The sequence below is a fragment of the Ailuropoda melanoleuca genome, chromosome 14 (assembly GCF_002007445.2).
Source record: "Ailuropoda melanoleuca isolate Jingjing chromosome 14, ASM200744v2, whole genome shotgun sequence".
Lineage (NCBI taxonomy): Eukaryota > Metazoa > Chordata > Mammalia > Carnivora > Ursidae > Ailuropoda > Ailuropoda melanoleuca.
In genome coordinates, this window is record NC_048231.1 from 46633455 (window position 1) to 46649556 (window position 16102).

The 16102-nt window shown below is 36.3% G+C and overlaps 1 protein-coding gene across 2 annotated transcripts in view; it reads right to left on the reverse strand.

The window, feature by feature from the left end:
* CEP192 (centrosomal protein 192) overlaps positions 1 to 16102 on the reverse strand; it is a 135178-nt gene that overhangs the window by 72888 nt on the left and 46188 nt on the right. For both annotated transcript variants that reach the window (XM_011229453.3, XM_019803391.2), the window contains exons 11-14: positions 7283 to 7649; positions 6732 to 6875; positions 875 to 939; positions 233 to 442 (exon numbers count right to left, since the gene is read on the reverse strand). In XM_011229453.3, the coding sequence (XP_011227755.1) occupies positions 233 to 442; positions 875 to 939; positions 6732 to 6875; positions 7283 to 7649 (786 nt within the window). The remainder of the gene's footprint in view (positions 1 to 232; positions 443 to 874; positions 940 to 6731; positions 6876 to 7282; positions 7650 to 16102) is intronic.

Here is a 16102-nt window from a genome sequence, read left to right on the forward strand (position 1 = left end):
TTAAGGCTAGAGGAGTTAAATAAATTGTTCCATCTCACAGAGTTAGTTAAAAGACAGAACTAGGACTGAAGTCAGAGTCTGACCGACTATAAAACCTAAGCTGTCTACCACAATTCTGTCATGTTCCAATTCTGTCCAGCTGTAAAGATACTATGTTGTAGCTAATACCATCATAACATTCAAAATATAAGGGCTGGTGAATTCAACCACTTCTAGCACATATTATACTTACTCTTTTCACATTGTAACCACCACCAAGGCAACCAAGAGCTTCAGATCTTTGAGCAAAGAACTCTCCTAAAGATAGGCGTAAATAACTGGCATCATCTTTGTCCAAATCTGATGTGCTAAGTGATTTCCTCAACAAATTGTAATTAATTGAAGTCCCCCAAGACGTATCCCCTAGTGCAGCTGAAGTGTTCTGGGCATCTATATTTTCTTCCTAGGGAGAAAGTTATTGTTTCATTTTATTTCCCCGGCAAGGCTTCTTTCTGTTCTTCTAATATGCAAAAATAAGAAAATTTAACTAAGAAAATTTAAACATTTTGATTTTTAAAAAATTAGGACAAATTCAAGCTTAAGCAGCTAATAATAAGGTAATGAACATATTCAATTTGTTTAAATAGCATTACTTCCTTTTAAAATATGCTTAAAAACTATGGAAAGATCTTTAAAGCCTATTGAGGTGATTCTAAGTGAAATGAACATTACTTTAGTATGTCAGTTATTTTTTAATTAATAATTGAGAGTATGAATGAAAAAGAAATTGTGTAAACATGAGAAAACAAGATATAATTCTATACAAACTACGTATATATCCAGAAAGAATATAGGCAAAATTTTAAACTTTGGTTAATGCCAATAAAATACAAACCTGCATAAATTGATGCTCTTTATTAAATTCTTCTTCATCTTGATCAATCAAATCCAGTGCTTCAGCTTAAAAAAGAAATAGTTTGTATAATTAAATTATACTAATGCCTAATTACAAACTAGCAGATATTTAAAACTTAGCTAGTTAGGAAAATGAAACACTAAAAAAAGTAATTGAGAAAAATATATGAAAGTGTCATCATACAAGTGAGGCATCTGTTCTAAGTACCTAAGTCTCTGGTTCTCAAACTTCTGGTAATGAATACTCTACTACTATTGATTTTATCAGTAACTAAAGGGCTTTACAATGTAAGCTTTTTATTTGTAAAAGATTCACATTAATTTTAGCTTTTGAAGATTTTGGCAAAACTGATTTAAGGTACTCACCCATGAATACCTGTGAAATTTCATCTGGAACCATCATAACAAGAAGTCTCTCTGTAAACTTGTTGTGAAGAGGTCTGCTGGGGTGCCCACCACCTGTTTGCCCAGGACTGTCTCAGCTTTAGAAAGGTAAATCCCACATCCCAGCAAACCACACAGCCTGGACAAACTAAGAGAAAGGTCATCCAACATCTGCCCTCAAAGTTCCTACTGAGCAACTCAGTTCACCTTAGGAAAATGAATGGGCCTGGACACCTTCAACTTCTAAGCCAAAGCCACAAACTAAAATGCCTCAGAGGCCCAAGGGGGATGAGCAGAAAGGACCAGGTGTGACACAACAGCGAGTGCTGGGATAGTGGCAAACTAGAAAGCACATGATCCTGCTCAAGGCATTAGAATAAAAAGAATTTTAAACATGTCGACTCATCAGAAAGTCTGCAGGCTCTCTACTTTCCTGTTACCCGCTCTGGGCCTCTGCCTAATATGTTAGGAGACTGGCTGAAACGGGAAGTTGCATGCAACCCAAATAGACAGTCTACCATGGCCCAAACAAGAGAGGTGTCCCCCACTCTCATTAGTCCATCAGAAGCTAATCAGATCCAAACTGCCCTTTTGGAAACCCTTATAGTGCAACATCAATATCTTAAGACACATAATGAGAACAGAAATAGAATATTTCCAGTCAGGAAAAATAGAACACCAGAGATAGCTCAGACCCTTACTTGTTAGGACAGTGGGGGTTCTTTAGCTTGTGAACCCATCATTTCTCTATAAACACATTCTTAACCTAGAGGTCTATGAATGGGCATCAGGAGAACAATGAAACTCTCAAAATCACATGAAAAATACAATCTTTCACATAAAAATTTTTCTATGAGGATTTTCTGTGGTGCCCATGACTCAAAGTATGTTAAAAGCCATTGCCCTAAAATGTGAAAGTATCAGCCAACCAAATCTAACAGCCAAGGGAGGGGAAGTAGGAAATCAGACCACTAAGAAGATGACCCAGAAAAACTTAATTTACTTCACTGTGTTAAATACCGAATGTTTTTCTGGGGCACCTGGGTGGCTCAGCTGGTTAAGCAGCTGCTTTTGGCTCAGGTCGTGGTGTCAGGATCTTGAGATTGAGCCCCCACATCGGGCTCTCTGCTCAATGGGGAGTCTGTTTCTCACTCTCCCTCTATATTCTTCCCCCCTCTCTCAAATAAATAAAGAAAATCTTTTTAAAAAATCAAATGTCTTTCAAATCATTAACTCAACAGTCCCAACTGCTATTTATTACATTCCTAAGTACTTTTTTTCTCTGAACTTTAACAGATTCTTCAATTAAAGAAAAATCTACAGTGCTACTGCTACCTTGTATGCTCATCAGAAATCGGTCAGCAATCATGAGAAAGAAGAACTTCATTTTTATGAGGATCTATACCCAATTCTTTGCCAAATCTAAAACAGTCCTTTCAAATATCTCCTGAATGTTTCAGATGTTAAATTTTGAAGCAGGCCACATACCCCAGCCCCCCAGACATGTTTAAATCCTAGGCCATAAGCAGAAGTGATATAGTGACTCAGATGGATGGAGCTGTGAGAGAAGGGCAATGCAGAAATGGAGGAGACGGCATCATATCTCTTTATTTTCTGAATAAAGTTTGTTAAGTAGATAAATTTTCATTTTGAATGACTCTGACATTATGAAATTACACCTTGGTCCAACCTTTCTCTTCTGAATTATCTCCTCTTACATTTAAAAAATTCCCTTCCCCCTTCCTATAAAAATGCTTCCCCTGCATTCATGCTCACCTGACACTGATTTTCCTTGACCTAGTTCATCCTTTCTTTCCTTCCATCACGTTTTTCCACAGTATTCCATAATCGTTTTCCCCATTTTTTTCACCACTCATCCTTTCCAACCTGGCCATTGTTCATTCCCTAACCACAAGGATGGTTTCATTAAACTTCTTCTTTTATATATTCTATTTTTCCTTTAATAGTAACACACCTATGTAGTTCAAAATGCAAAGGTACACATATGCGTATTATGCTTCAACAAAGAGTTTTTAGAAGTTAACCAAAGACATAAAAGGGAATATGGCACTGAAAAGTCTCCCCCTCATCCCTGACCCTATATCCCATATCTCCAAAAGCAAACAATATATAAAGTATCCCTGAAATCCCAATTTGAATCTACTTGATTTCTGAGTTCAGTAGCTAGGGATTCCTGCAATCCATTTCTTTCTCTTTTAAAAAAAATCTTTGCACCATATGTATTTATAAATATATGTGTGTCTTCCCCCCTTCCACTGTTTTACATAAATGTCAGAATATTTTATATGCTTTTCTATGTCTTAGAATTTAAACAATTTATTTTAGTGATTATTCCATATTAGTACCTGAAGAGCCTCTTTCCCTTATTTTAATGACCACAGTGCATTTTCCTTGTATGGACATACCTTATTTAATGAGTTCCCTATTCCAACCTGTTGTTATCATAAACAGTATGTATCACATACCATTTCTGCAGGCATATCTGAAGAATAAATTCCCAGCAGAACCCCTTGGTTACAGGGTGTGTACATTCGTAATTTTGCTGGATGCTGTAATACTGCTCTACCTAGACCCTGTGCCATAAAGTACAATACCTATTTCCTTCACATTTTTGCCAACACAGTTTTATTACCAAACTACTGGATCACTGCCAATGAAATAATGGAAAAATAGTATCACGGATTGGTTTCTTTCCATGAATAAGTTCCACGAATTTTTTTTTGAACATTTAACAACCATTTTTATTTCCATTTCTCTGAACTGTTTATATCTTTTGCCTAATTCTACACTGAGAAGCTGGTTTTTTTCTTATTGTTTATTAGAACTATTTACACCTTAGGAAAATGGGCACTTAACCTGTAACATGAATTGCAAATATTTTTTCTCAGTCTGATCACTAATTTTTAAAAACTGTTTACCAAAGCATAATATACATATGAGAAGTATTTATGTGTACAACTCAATGAACACATTTGTGTGGCCAGATCCATACCCTAGATCAAGAAAGAGAACTTTGCTAGCACCCCCAAAAGGCTACTCAAGCTTCCTTCCCATTACTACAAGCCCATCAGAGGGTAACCAGTATCCTTACTTCTTACTCCACAGAGCAAGGTACATTTTGAAATATATACAAATAGATTTATATAGCATGTACTCTTACTCTGCTTATTTCATTCAATATACTTGTGACATTCGTCCCCACTGTTACAAGTAGCTACACATCATTCGTTCCCATTGCTACAAAGCATTCCAATGTGTGAATAAACACAATCCATTCTATCATTAATGAGAATTTGGGAGTTTCTAATTTGGAGTTAATCATATAGTGCTGCTATAACTATTTTAGTCTTTTGGTGAAGAGTACATCTATACCCAGGGTATATATTCTGGTGCAAAATTACTTGGCCCTAAAGTAAGAAGTTCATAAAGTTTACCACCAAAAGCTCCTGCTAGACAAGTTTCCAAAATGGTTCTATCACTTTATTCGCCCACCAGTTACATGTAGGAATTCCATGACCATTGAGTTTTTTAAGTGACAGTCAATATCCACCGTCCGGTCTGTACCCTCTTGCTCTTTCTAAATCAAGATATCATTGAACAAGCTCGAACTGTAACTTAATTTTCAGTTTCTGGCTCCCATTTCCCACCTCAAACCACAATCATTCAAAATTCTACAATTTCTCCTGATTTTCCCATCTCAGTTCACGGTATTGCCATTTTCTCAAGTAACTCAGACCACTAACCTCAGTCTCTTCTTGCCTCTCTATTTACTGAAATCCAGCCACCAAATCCGTTAGGATTGTACTTCCAGGTCTTTCATTATCTAATTGCTTTTTGTTCTCACTGCAACACCTAGATTTCTACAATATCTTAAGGAATCTCCCAACCAACTGAGCATCAGTGCCAGAGACAACTCACAAAGGAAGCTGGACAATGAAGTCTGTAGTGGCTCCCTATTGCTTACCACACAAGCCTCAACTCTGACATGGTAGTTAAAGCTCAACCCACTTCTGGCCCTACTCTACTTCTCCAGCTTCACCTCTTCACCTTTTATTACTCTCCTCTTCCCATACCTTGTCATAAATGCCAGCTACATTGGACTAGTTACCATTCTCAAAACACACCCAGACTTCCTCATTTCATTCTCTTTCATTGGGTTTTCTATCCATTTGGAATTTCTCATGCCCTCAAATTCTTACCTCAAAAGCTACCTCCTATGTGAAATCCGTGTCACCCACTCACACAAAAGTTGTTTTTCCTCTAAACTCCAAAACCATTTGGTTTGTGTCTCTTATGATGCTGATTGATGTTTTATTCTTGGCTTATCCCCCTTAGCTGATGGACAATTTCTCAGGCGCTGGAAAATACCTTATTTGTCTCTACCTTCCACATCATTAGATGTTTAGGAGGACCTTAGTACAAGTAGCAGTTAGAATAACTTCTTCCTGTGGCAAGTTTCTGAGCCTGTTAAGAATAAGACTAGGCTTGACAGGCCACTGAATGCCCTTCCTTGTTGCAGGTTTAGAGGTGCTCGAAGGAACTGGAGGCCTCGGTGGCACAGCATCGCCACAGACTAAGGCTCAAAATGCAATTTGTTCCTCAGACTTAAACCAGTTTTTCCTTTCACTGTCAGAGATTCTGCTAATCAACAAACATAGCTGATATTCCTAATGCTCTCATCCTTTGAGACTTATCTTTTCCGTCACTTTTCTCCCATCATTCCCACATTTCTTAGGTTTTATCCCAAAATGGATTGGATTTTGTAATTGCTCATGTATCAGAATATTTCTTTTGCTCAGGACATTATTTTAAAAGTGAGAACATACAGCCTGAGGTCCTTTCCAACTGCAATATGAAGGTTCTAAACTGATGTAAAAGAATGATAGTCTGACTGTCCTTGCTTAAGGAAAAGGCTCAGCTCATTCTGCAATGATTAGCACTAACTCAAGCCTTTGTTCATATAAAAACTACTAATAAGCTCAGTATTGCACATGACGCTTAAACAACATGGGTTTGAACTACACAGGTCCACTTAACAGATTTTTTTTTTTTTGAAAAATACAGTAAAGTACTATGAATGTATTCTCTCCCTTACGATTTTCTTAACTTTTTCCTCTCTCTAGCTCATCCTGCTATAAGAATACAGTATATAACACATGTAACATACAAAATAGATGTTAACTGTTTATCTTATCACTTAAGGCTTCTGGTAAACAGTAGGCTATAAGTATTTAAGATTTTGGGGAGTCAAAAGTTATATGCAGATCTTGAAATATGCAAGGAGTTGGTGCCCCTTAACCCCCACATGTTCAAAGTTCAAATGTATACTCCAAAAGTGCTTTGATGTGGCTAACCAATATATGCACGGTAATCTCAGAACACCATCAAAAACAATGAAAATGGTATAATAAAGTGGTTATCAATACACTTACAACCAGATCTGAAGTCTTCATTCATCTCGTCAGTTAGAGACATATTTAAAACTTGTTCTTTATTAAAAGATGTATAATATGCAAGGTCAGTGACCCATCTGCCCTCTTCATTTTGATAGACCACACTTTGTGGTAGCTCCGTTTCTAAAAAATTCCAAAAATATCCAATGACTTTTAAAACAAAAACGATATAATATTTTTAAATAATTTTACTTAGTTGACTTATCTTAGATCAACAGTAGTAAAATCTACCCAAAACTAGTTAGAAAAAAGAAAATCAATTCCCACAAAAGATAAGTTCTCTAATGGTGGATAAGCCAGCTATACCCAGTAAAAATCTATAATGGAGAACCAGGGGCAAAAAGAAAAGAAAACTAAGACTTAGAGTAGTACATTTCCACTAGATCTGTGAATAAACTTACAATTTCTAATCCACAAAACACAAAATTTTAATATAAAATATTGGGCAAGTTCCACTTAAAAATTATACTCTACTCATAGTATATAAACATTTTATACATTACTTTTATTTTTTAAAAAAACCTACTTACGCTCTTTACTCTTTTCAACGGACTTGGACCTGTAATATTCACATGTTCGCCTTTCACTAGTTGGTGACCGAAGACTTTCAGTGGAATTAATTTCATTGTCACTAATAGGCTTCAAAGATGCTATGTCCACGTATTTTTGAATGGACACTTTAGGAGTTTCAGTAGCTAAACATGTATCCACGGGCAAAACTGTTTCTGAATCAGACGCCAAATGCTTATTTTGATGAAGAGACCCAGCCTCCAGCCTCAAAGGGTCCATTAAGTCAAAATCACCTTTACCGGCATTTGTGTCATGAAAATAAACAGGGTTAAGTTTCGCATTAGTAGCCTGGAAAGTCTTCACAGGAACTTCTTCTCTTGCGCTTTCCTTTAAAAATGCATAACAGAGCAGCCATAAGTTTTGTTTTTCATAACTTATCCCAAAACTTTATGGGAAAAAATTATGTAGTAGACATAAATGATTATTATATGAAGCATCAGACTATACAGTATTCACTCTACTCTTTTAGACTATATATGAACCAATTTTAAGCGAAATACTAAAACCAAAATTTATAATGTGTCAATTACAAACATTTATCAACAGATTCAGATATCAAAAGTGGGTCCAATATGTTCATTATATTACAGGATGTAAGAAATGTCAGTTTAACTTTTGTAATCACCACTAAAACTCTCTACAAGGATGGCAAGCCCATTAATCTAACCTAACTCATAAAATTAATATGACTAACATCCCTTGAAAACAGATATATTAATATCTTTTAGAATTGATCCCATTTACAATTACACCAAAAAACCATAAGATACCTAGGAATAAACCTAACCAAAGAGGTAAAAGTAAAAGATCTGTACTCTGAAAACTACAGAACACTTATGAAAGGAATTGAAGAGGACACAAAGAAATGGAAAAGCGTTCCATGATCATGGGCTGGAAGAACAAACATTGTTAAAATGTCTATACTACCCACTGCAATCTATACACTTAATGCAATCCCTATCAAAATATCACTAGCATTTTTCACAGAGCTAGAACAAACAATCCTAAAATTTATATGGAAGCACAAAAGACCCCAAGTAGCCAAAGCAATCCTGAAAAAGAAAAACAAAGCTGGAGGCATCACAATTCCAGACTTCAAGGTATATTACAAAGCTCCAGGCTATATTACAAAGTCCAGACAGTATGGTACTGGCACAAAAACAGATGCATAGATCGATGGAACAGAACAGAAAACCCAGAAATGGACCCACAACTATACGGTCAACTAATCTTTGACAAAGGAGGAAAGAATATCCAATGGGAAAAAAACAGTCTCTTCAACAAATAGTGTTGGGAAAACTGGACAGCAACATGCAGAAGAATGAAACTGGACCACTTTCTCACACCATACACGAAAGTAAATCCAAGATGGATGAAAGACCTAAATGTGAGGCAGGAAACCATCAAAATCCTAGAGGAGAACATAGGCAGCAACATCTCCGACCTCAGTCGCAGCAACTTCTCACTAGACACATTAGGGAAGGGACACAAGGGAAACAAAAGCAAAAATGAACTATTGGTACTTCTCCGAGATAGGAAGCTTCTGCACAACGAGGGAAACAATCAACAAAACTAAAAGGCAACCTACAAAACGGGAGAAGATATTTGCAAACAACATATCTGATAAAGGGCTAGTATCTAAAATCTATAAAGAACTTATCAAACTCAACTCCCAAAAACCAAATATTCCAGTTAAGAAATGGGGAGAAGACACGAATAGACTTTTTCCCAAAGAAGGCGTCCGGATGGCTAACAGACATGAAAAGACGCCCCACATCACTCAGCATCAGGGAATACAAATCAAAACCCAGGTTAGATACCACCTCACACCTGTCAGAATGGCTGAAATTAACAACACAGGAGACAACAGATGTTGGCAAGGATGCGGAGAAAGGGGAACCCCCCCTACACTGTTGGTGGGAATGCAAACTGGTGCAGCCACTCTGGAAAACAGTGTAGAGGTTCCTCAAAAAGTTAAAATAGAGGGGCACTTGGGTGGCTCAGTCAGTTAAGCCCAACTCTTGATTTCGGCTCAAGTGACGATCTCACAGTTGTGGGACTGAGCCCTGCATCAGGCTCCATCCATGCTCAGTATGGAGTCTGCTTGAGATTCTCTCTTATCCTCTGCCTCTGCCCCCTCCCCCCCATTCATGCTGTCTCTTAAAATAAATAAAATCTTTGGGAAAAAAGTTAAAAATAGAACTACCCTATAACGCAGCAATTACACTACTAGGTATATACCCAAAGGACTAGGTATATACCCAAAAATACAGATTCAAAGGTGTACATGCACCTGATGTTTATAGCAGCATTACCAACAACAGCCAAACTATGGAAAGAGCTCAAGTGCCCATCGACTGATAAATGGATAAAGAAGATGTGGTACATATTATTTACACACACACACACACACACACACACACACACACACACACACAGAGGAATATTACTCAGCCATCAAAAAGAATGAAATCTTGCCATTTGTAATGACATGGATGAAGCTAGAGTATTATGCTAAGAGAAATAAGTCAGAGAAAGACAAATAACATGATTTCACTCATATGTGGAATTCAGGAAACAAAACAGATGAACATATGAGAATAGGGAAAAAGAGTGGGGGGGGGGAAGCGAACCATAAGAGCCTCTTAACGATAGAGAAAAAACAGGGTTGCTGGAGGGAGGTGGTTGGGTGGGTGGGCCAAATGGGTGATGGGTATTAAGGAGGGCACTTATTATGATAAGCAGTGGGTGTTATATGAAAGTGATGAATCACTGCATTCTACTCCTGAAACCAATATCGCACTACATGTTAACTAACTAGAATTTAAATACAAATTTGGGGGAAAAAAACCCAAAATACCTTTTTAGCAGGAGTAAAACAGCATATACTACAGATGCCCACGAGATGTCCCATAACAACTGCATCAGACATGGCAAATTAAGCCAGCACCTCAAAACCACGCTCTTCAACATACTTTCCCAATTGGCATTTCTTATTCTTTCCTAGAATAACTGCTGCTGGAAAAGGGCCCAAGTGCCTAGAAAACTCTTCTCAGACATTCAGCTACCATCATAATTTCAAGTGCCAATAAAGCCTGTAAGAGTCATCTTTTCTGTTATAAGATGTATGATGACAAAAACAGCCTTACAGCCAATGATCTTTAAAGTTAAAATACTAAAAGCAGGTAGTTCTACATAAAAGAAAAGATGCTGACTTTGAAAAAAAGTCATTGGTTTAAATCCTAGCGCATTTATTAACTGAGTGATATTCCAGTAATGTTATACAGAAAATAAACCTACATTATACCTTATATCAAAATAAATCTCAGATGGCTTAAACATTTAAATGCAAAAGTTCTAGGAGAAAATACAGATGAGTAGTTTTATACTCTTTAGTAGATAACATCTATCTATAACACTCTTGTGGGTTAAAAATTTCCCAGTCTTAACCCCAGGTCCTGTAAATTGTGACCTTATTTGGAAGCAGGGTCTTTGCAGATGTAATTAAGTTAAGGATCATGAAATAGAATCATCCTGGATTTTGAATGGGCCTTTAACCCAATGAGCAATGTCCTTGTAAGAGAAAAAAGATTTAGCAGGACACAGAAACACTGAAGATGGAGGCAAATATTCAAATGATACTGACACAAGCTCAGGAAAACAAGGAGTTACCAGACGCTGGAAGAGGCAAGAAAGGAGCCTTTGGAGGGAGCTTAGCCCTTCCAATACCTTGATTTACAACTTTTGGCCTCTAGAGCTGTGAGAATAAATTTCTACTCTTGCAGGCTACCAAATGTCTGTAATTTGTTCCAGCAGCCCTAGGAAACAAATACAAACATTAAAGCCTAAAATGCCTAAGGATTGGGAGAGGGAAGGCCATCTGAAGACACAGGGAAAAAAGGCCATCTATAAGGCAGAAAGAGAAGGACAAGGAGAAACCAACACTGCTGAAACCTCAATCTGACTTTTCTAGAAGTGTAAGAAAATAAATTTCTATTGTTTGAGCCAAGTAAGTAAATAAATAAAATCTGTAAGAATCAAAATACCTCAACACAGAAAGCTTATAAAAACAATAAAATACGAATATTCCAACAGAAAAAAAAGACAAGGAAACAAAGTTATGCCATTTAAAAACAGAACCATTTTTCATATAGAATACTAGCAAAGACTAAAAAGAACCAGAGTGAAATAGAGATTAAAAAGAAAAAAATAGATAAGATCAATGAAACTCAGAGTTGGTCCTCTGAAAAGATAAACAAAACTGACAAACCTTTAGAGAGGCTTATCAAGATAGAGAGAGAACTCAAATAATATTAGAAATGAAAGAAGAAAAGTTATAACCGACACCAGAAAAATACAAAGGATTATAAGAGAATACTATGAAAAATTATAACCCAACAAATTGGACAACCTGAAAGAAATAAATGAATTTCTAGAAACATACAATCTTCCAAGACTGAATCAGGAAGAAATGGAAACTCTAAACAGACTGATTACTATTAACAAATTAATCAGTATTCAAAAAACTACCAACAAAGAAAAATCCAGGACCACATGGCTTCACTGTTGATTTCTACCAAACACTTGAAGAAGGGTTAATACCTATTCTTTAAACTGTTTCAAAAAATAGAAGTAATGCTTCCAAATACATTCCGCATGACCAACATTAACTTGACACCAAAATTATAAACCCATATCCCTGATAAACACATACGAAAAATCCTCTAAAATAACTGCAAACCAAATTCAACAACACATTAAAAGGATCATTTACTATGATCAGGTGGGACTTATTCCCAGGCATGTAAGGGTGGTTCAATATCCACACATCAATCAACATAATTACCAAAATGAAGGCTAAAAATCATATAGATACAGAAAAAATATCTGACATAATTCAATATCCATTCATGATAAAAACTCCAAAAGTGGGTTTAGGGGGAACACCTCCACATAATAAAGGCCATGTATGACAAATCCCAACTAAATCAAACTCAATGGTGAAAAGCTGAAAGGTTTTCCTCTAAGATCAGGAAAAAAGACAAGGATGTCCACTCTCACCACTTTTATTCAACATAACATTGGAAGTCCTAGCCCAGTAATCGGATAAGAAATGAAATAAAAGTCATCTAAATTTGATAAAAGAAGCAAAACTGTCATTATTTGCACATGACATAATACTATAGATAAAAAACCTTAAGATCCCACCAAAAACTATTAAAATAAACTGAGTAAAGTTGCAGATACAAAATTAATATACAGAAATCTGTTGTGTTTCTGTACACTAATAACAAAGTAGCAAAAAAAGAAATTTTTTAAAATCCTATTTACAATATCATAAAAAAGAATAAAATACCTAGGAATAAATTTAACCAAGGACGTAAAGATCTATACTTTGAAAATTACAAGACACCAATGAAAGAAACTGAAGACGACCCCAAAAAATGGAAAGATAAAACCATGTTCATGGATTGGGAAAATACTGTTAAAATTCCCATACTACCCAAAGCAATCCACAGATTTAATGCAAGACCTATTAAAATACTAATAATATTTTTCACAGAACTAGAACAAACAATCCTAAAATCTTTTTGGAACCACAAAAGACTCCAAATAGCAAAAGCAATCCTGAGAAAGAACAAAGCTGGAGGTATCACCATCCCAGATTTCACACTTTACTACAAAACAACAGTAATCAGAACAGTTATGGGGTGCCTGGCTGTCTGAATAGGTAGAGCATGCAACTCTTGATCTTGGGGTTGTGAGTTTAAGCCCCACCTTAGGTGTCGAGAATACCCAAAAATAAAATCATTAAAAAAAAAAACTGTTATGATACTGACACAGAGATCAATGGAACAGAATAGAAAGTCCAGAAATAACCTACACTTATATGTTCAATTAATCTATGACAAAAGAGGCAAGAATATACGATAGGGAAAAATAATCTCTTCAATAAATAGTGTTAGAAAAACCTGACAGCTACATGCCAAAGAATGAAACCGGATCACTTTCTTTCCCCGTATACAAAAATAAACTAAAAATGAATTAAAGTCCGAAATGTAAGTCCTGAAACCGTAAGACTCCTAGAAGAAAACATAAGCCATAATCTCTCACACTTTAGCCTTAGCAATATTCTTCTGCATCTGTCTGCTCAGGCAAAAGAAACAAAAGCAAAAATAAACAATGGGGACCACATGAAACTAAACAGCTTTGGCACAGTGAAGGAAACCGTCAACAAAATGAAAAAGTAATCTACTGAACAAGTGAAGGTATAAATAACTCATATATCCAATGGGGGTTAATATCCAAAATATATAAAGAACTCATAAAACTCAACAGTAAAAAAATCTCAAACAATCCAATTAAAAAATGGGAAGAATACATGAACAGACATTTCTCCAAAGAAGACCTACAGATGGCTGATACATGAAAAAATGCTCAACATCAATCATCATCAGGGAAATGAAATCAAAACCACATGAGAGACATCACCTCATGCCTGTCAGAATGGCTAAAATAAAAAACACAAGAAACAAGTGTGGATGAGGATGTGGAAGAAAGGGAACGTTTGGGCACTGTAGGTGGGAATGTAAACTGGTGTAGCCCCTATGGAAAATAGTATGAAAGTTCCTCAAAAAATCAAAAACAGGGATGCCTGGGTGGCTCAGTCCGTTAAGCTTCTGCCTTCGGCTCAGGTCATGATCCCAGTGTCCTAGGATCACAGCCCTGTGTCAGGCTCTCTGCTCAGTGGGGAGTCTGCTTCTCCCTCTGCCTACAGCTCTGACTGCCTGTACTCTCTTTCTCTCTCTCTCTCTGTCAAATAAATAAATAAAATCTTTTAAAAAAATCAAAAACAGAAAACCATATGATCCAGTCATTCCACTGCTGGGTATTTATACCAAAAAAATTAAAATACTAATTCAAAAAGATATATGCACCCTCCAGGTTTATTACTGCATTATTTACAATAGCCAAGATATAGAAGCGCTCAAGTGTCCATCAATAGATGGATAATGAAGATGTGGTGTACACACTTACACACACACAGAATATTACTCAGCTGTAGAAAAGAAAGATTTTGCCATTTGTGACGATATGGATCGACCTAGAGCCACTGTGCTAAATAAAATAAGTCAGACAGAAAGAGACAAATATGATTTCACTTCTTTGTGGAATCTAAAAAACGAAACAAATGAACAAAACAGAAACAGACTCATAAATACGGAGAACAAACTGGTTGTTGTCAGAGGGGAAGAGGGTAAAGGGATGATGGGTAAAACAGGTGAAGGGGCTTCCAGTTATAAAAAGTAACCAGGATAAAAAGTACTGCACAGGGAATACAGTCAATAATATCGTAATAACTCTGTATGGTGACAGATGGTAACTACACTTACCAAGGAGAGCATATCATGACATATATAATTGTCAAATTACTATGTTGTACACCTGAAATCAATATAATCTTGTATGTCTACTATACTTCAATTTAAAAATTAAGAAAAAAATAAATGTCAGAATGTTGGAAACTAGTTATCTTCTCAGTGAAACTATTTAAAAGTCTTGAGTAAAGAATGAAGCCAGGTGATAGTCTCCAGAAACACTGCACTATCTGATGAAATGCATCTGAACCCTTTATGTGCTTGACTGAGGAACCAATGGGGCAAAGCTAGCCTCTGTGGGATTAAGACTGAAAGCCTCTATGTCAGAATCCTACGCAGGCTGAATGATAAGGCACCAATACCGGGCCTCAACAACCACCCTGTCAAACCACACACATGCACTGTTGGTGGGAAACCTGGTATTAAACCATTTCGTACATGACCTGCTTCTGATTTGGGGTTCCCTCCATAGCAGAGCAGCTCCCTTGCTGTGATCTAATAATAATAAATAATACAAAGACAAATGCAGCTGCTTTGACAGTTTTTAAACCTAAACACAAAATAGGTTTTTGTTTATATTTTGACAGTGTTAACACTCCTAGCAAAACTTGAGTTTGGAAATGTGAGAAGAAAGGAAAAAATAAAAGCAACCCAAAGTTCTCTTAGGAGGTGGGGTTTTGAAAGGAGATAAGGAAATTATTTGAAAGTCCCATCTTATTGGCATCTAAAAGAAACAAAGAAGCAACAAAATGCCCTAATGGGAACATGCTGATGTCATCTCAATTAATGGCTGAAAAATATGGCTGAGAATGAATTAAGGAAGAGAAAAAAATGCCCTCCAGATAATGAAAAAACAGCATTCCTCATAGAATCTAACCATTGATTTTAAGATTTGCCATTACTGTATGTGCCACTAAGAAAGAAAACACTAAACTATGACATATCAGTAACTATAAGACACATATTGATTTCCGAAACGTTAAAATATGAAAAATGTGTATCTTATATTAATGAAAAAATCAAAGAACTTCCAAATGGTGGAAAAATGGGAGGGAGAGAAGGGGAGAGCAGGGATAAACAGTACAATAAAAATTTTGAAAATGATAAACAATATAAATATTAAATGAAGTAAATACAAAAATGAAATCAAGAATATTAATCATTACACTAAGTATTAAAGGATTAATTAGTTCATTGAAAAACAGACTACCAGATTACATTAAAAAGTAAAACCTAGGGGCGCCTGGGTGGCTCAGCATGTTGAGTATCCAACTCGATTTTGGCTCAGGTCATGATCTCAGGGTCATGAGACTGAGACCCACATCAGGCTCCACACTCATGTACAGTCTGCTTGTCCCTCTCCCTCCCCCATTTGCTCCTCCCACCCACCCCCAACCCCCT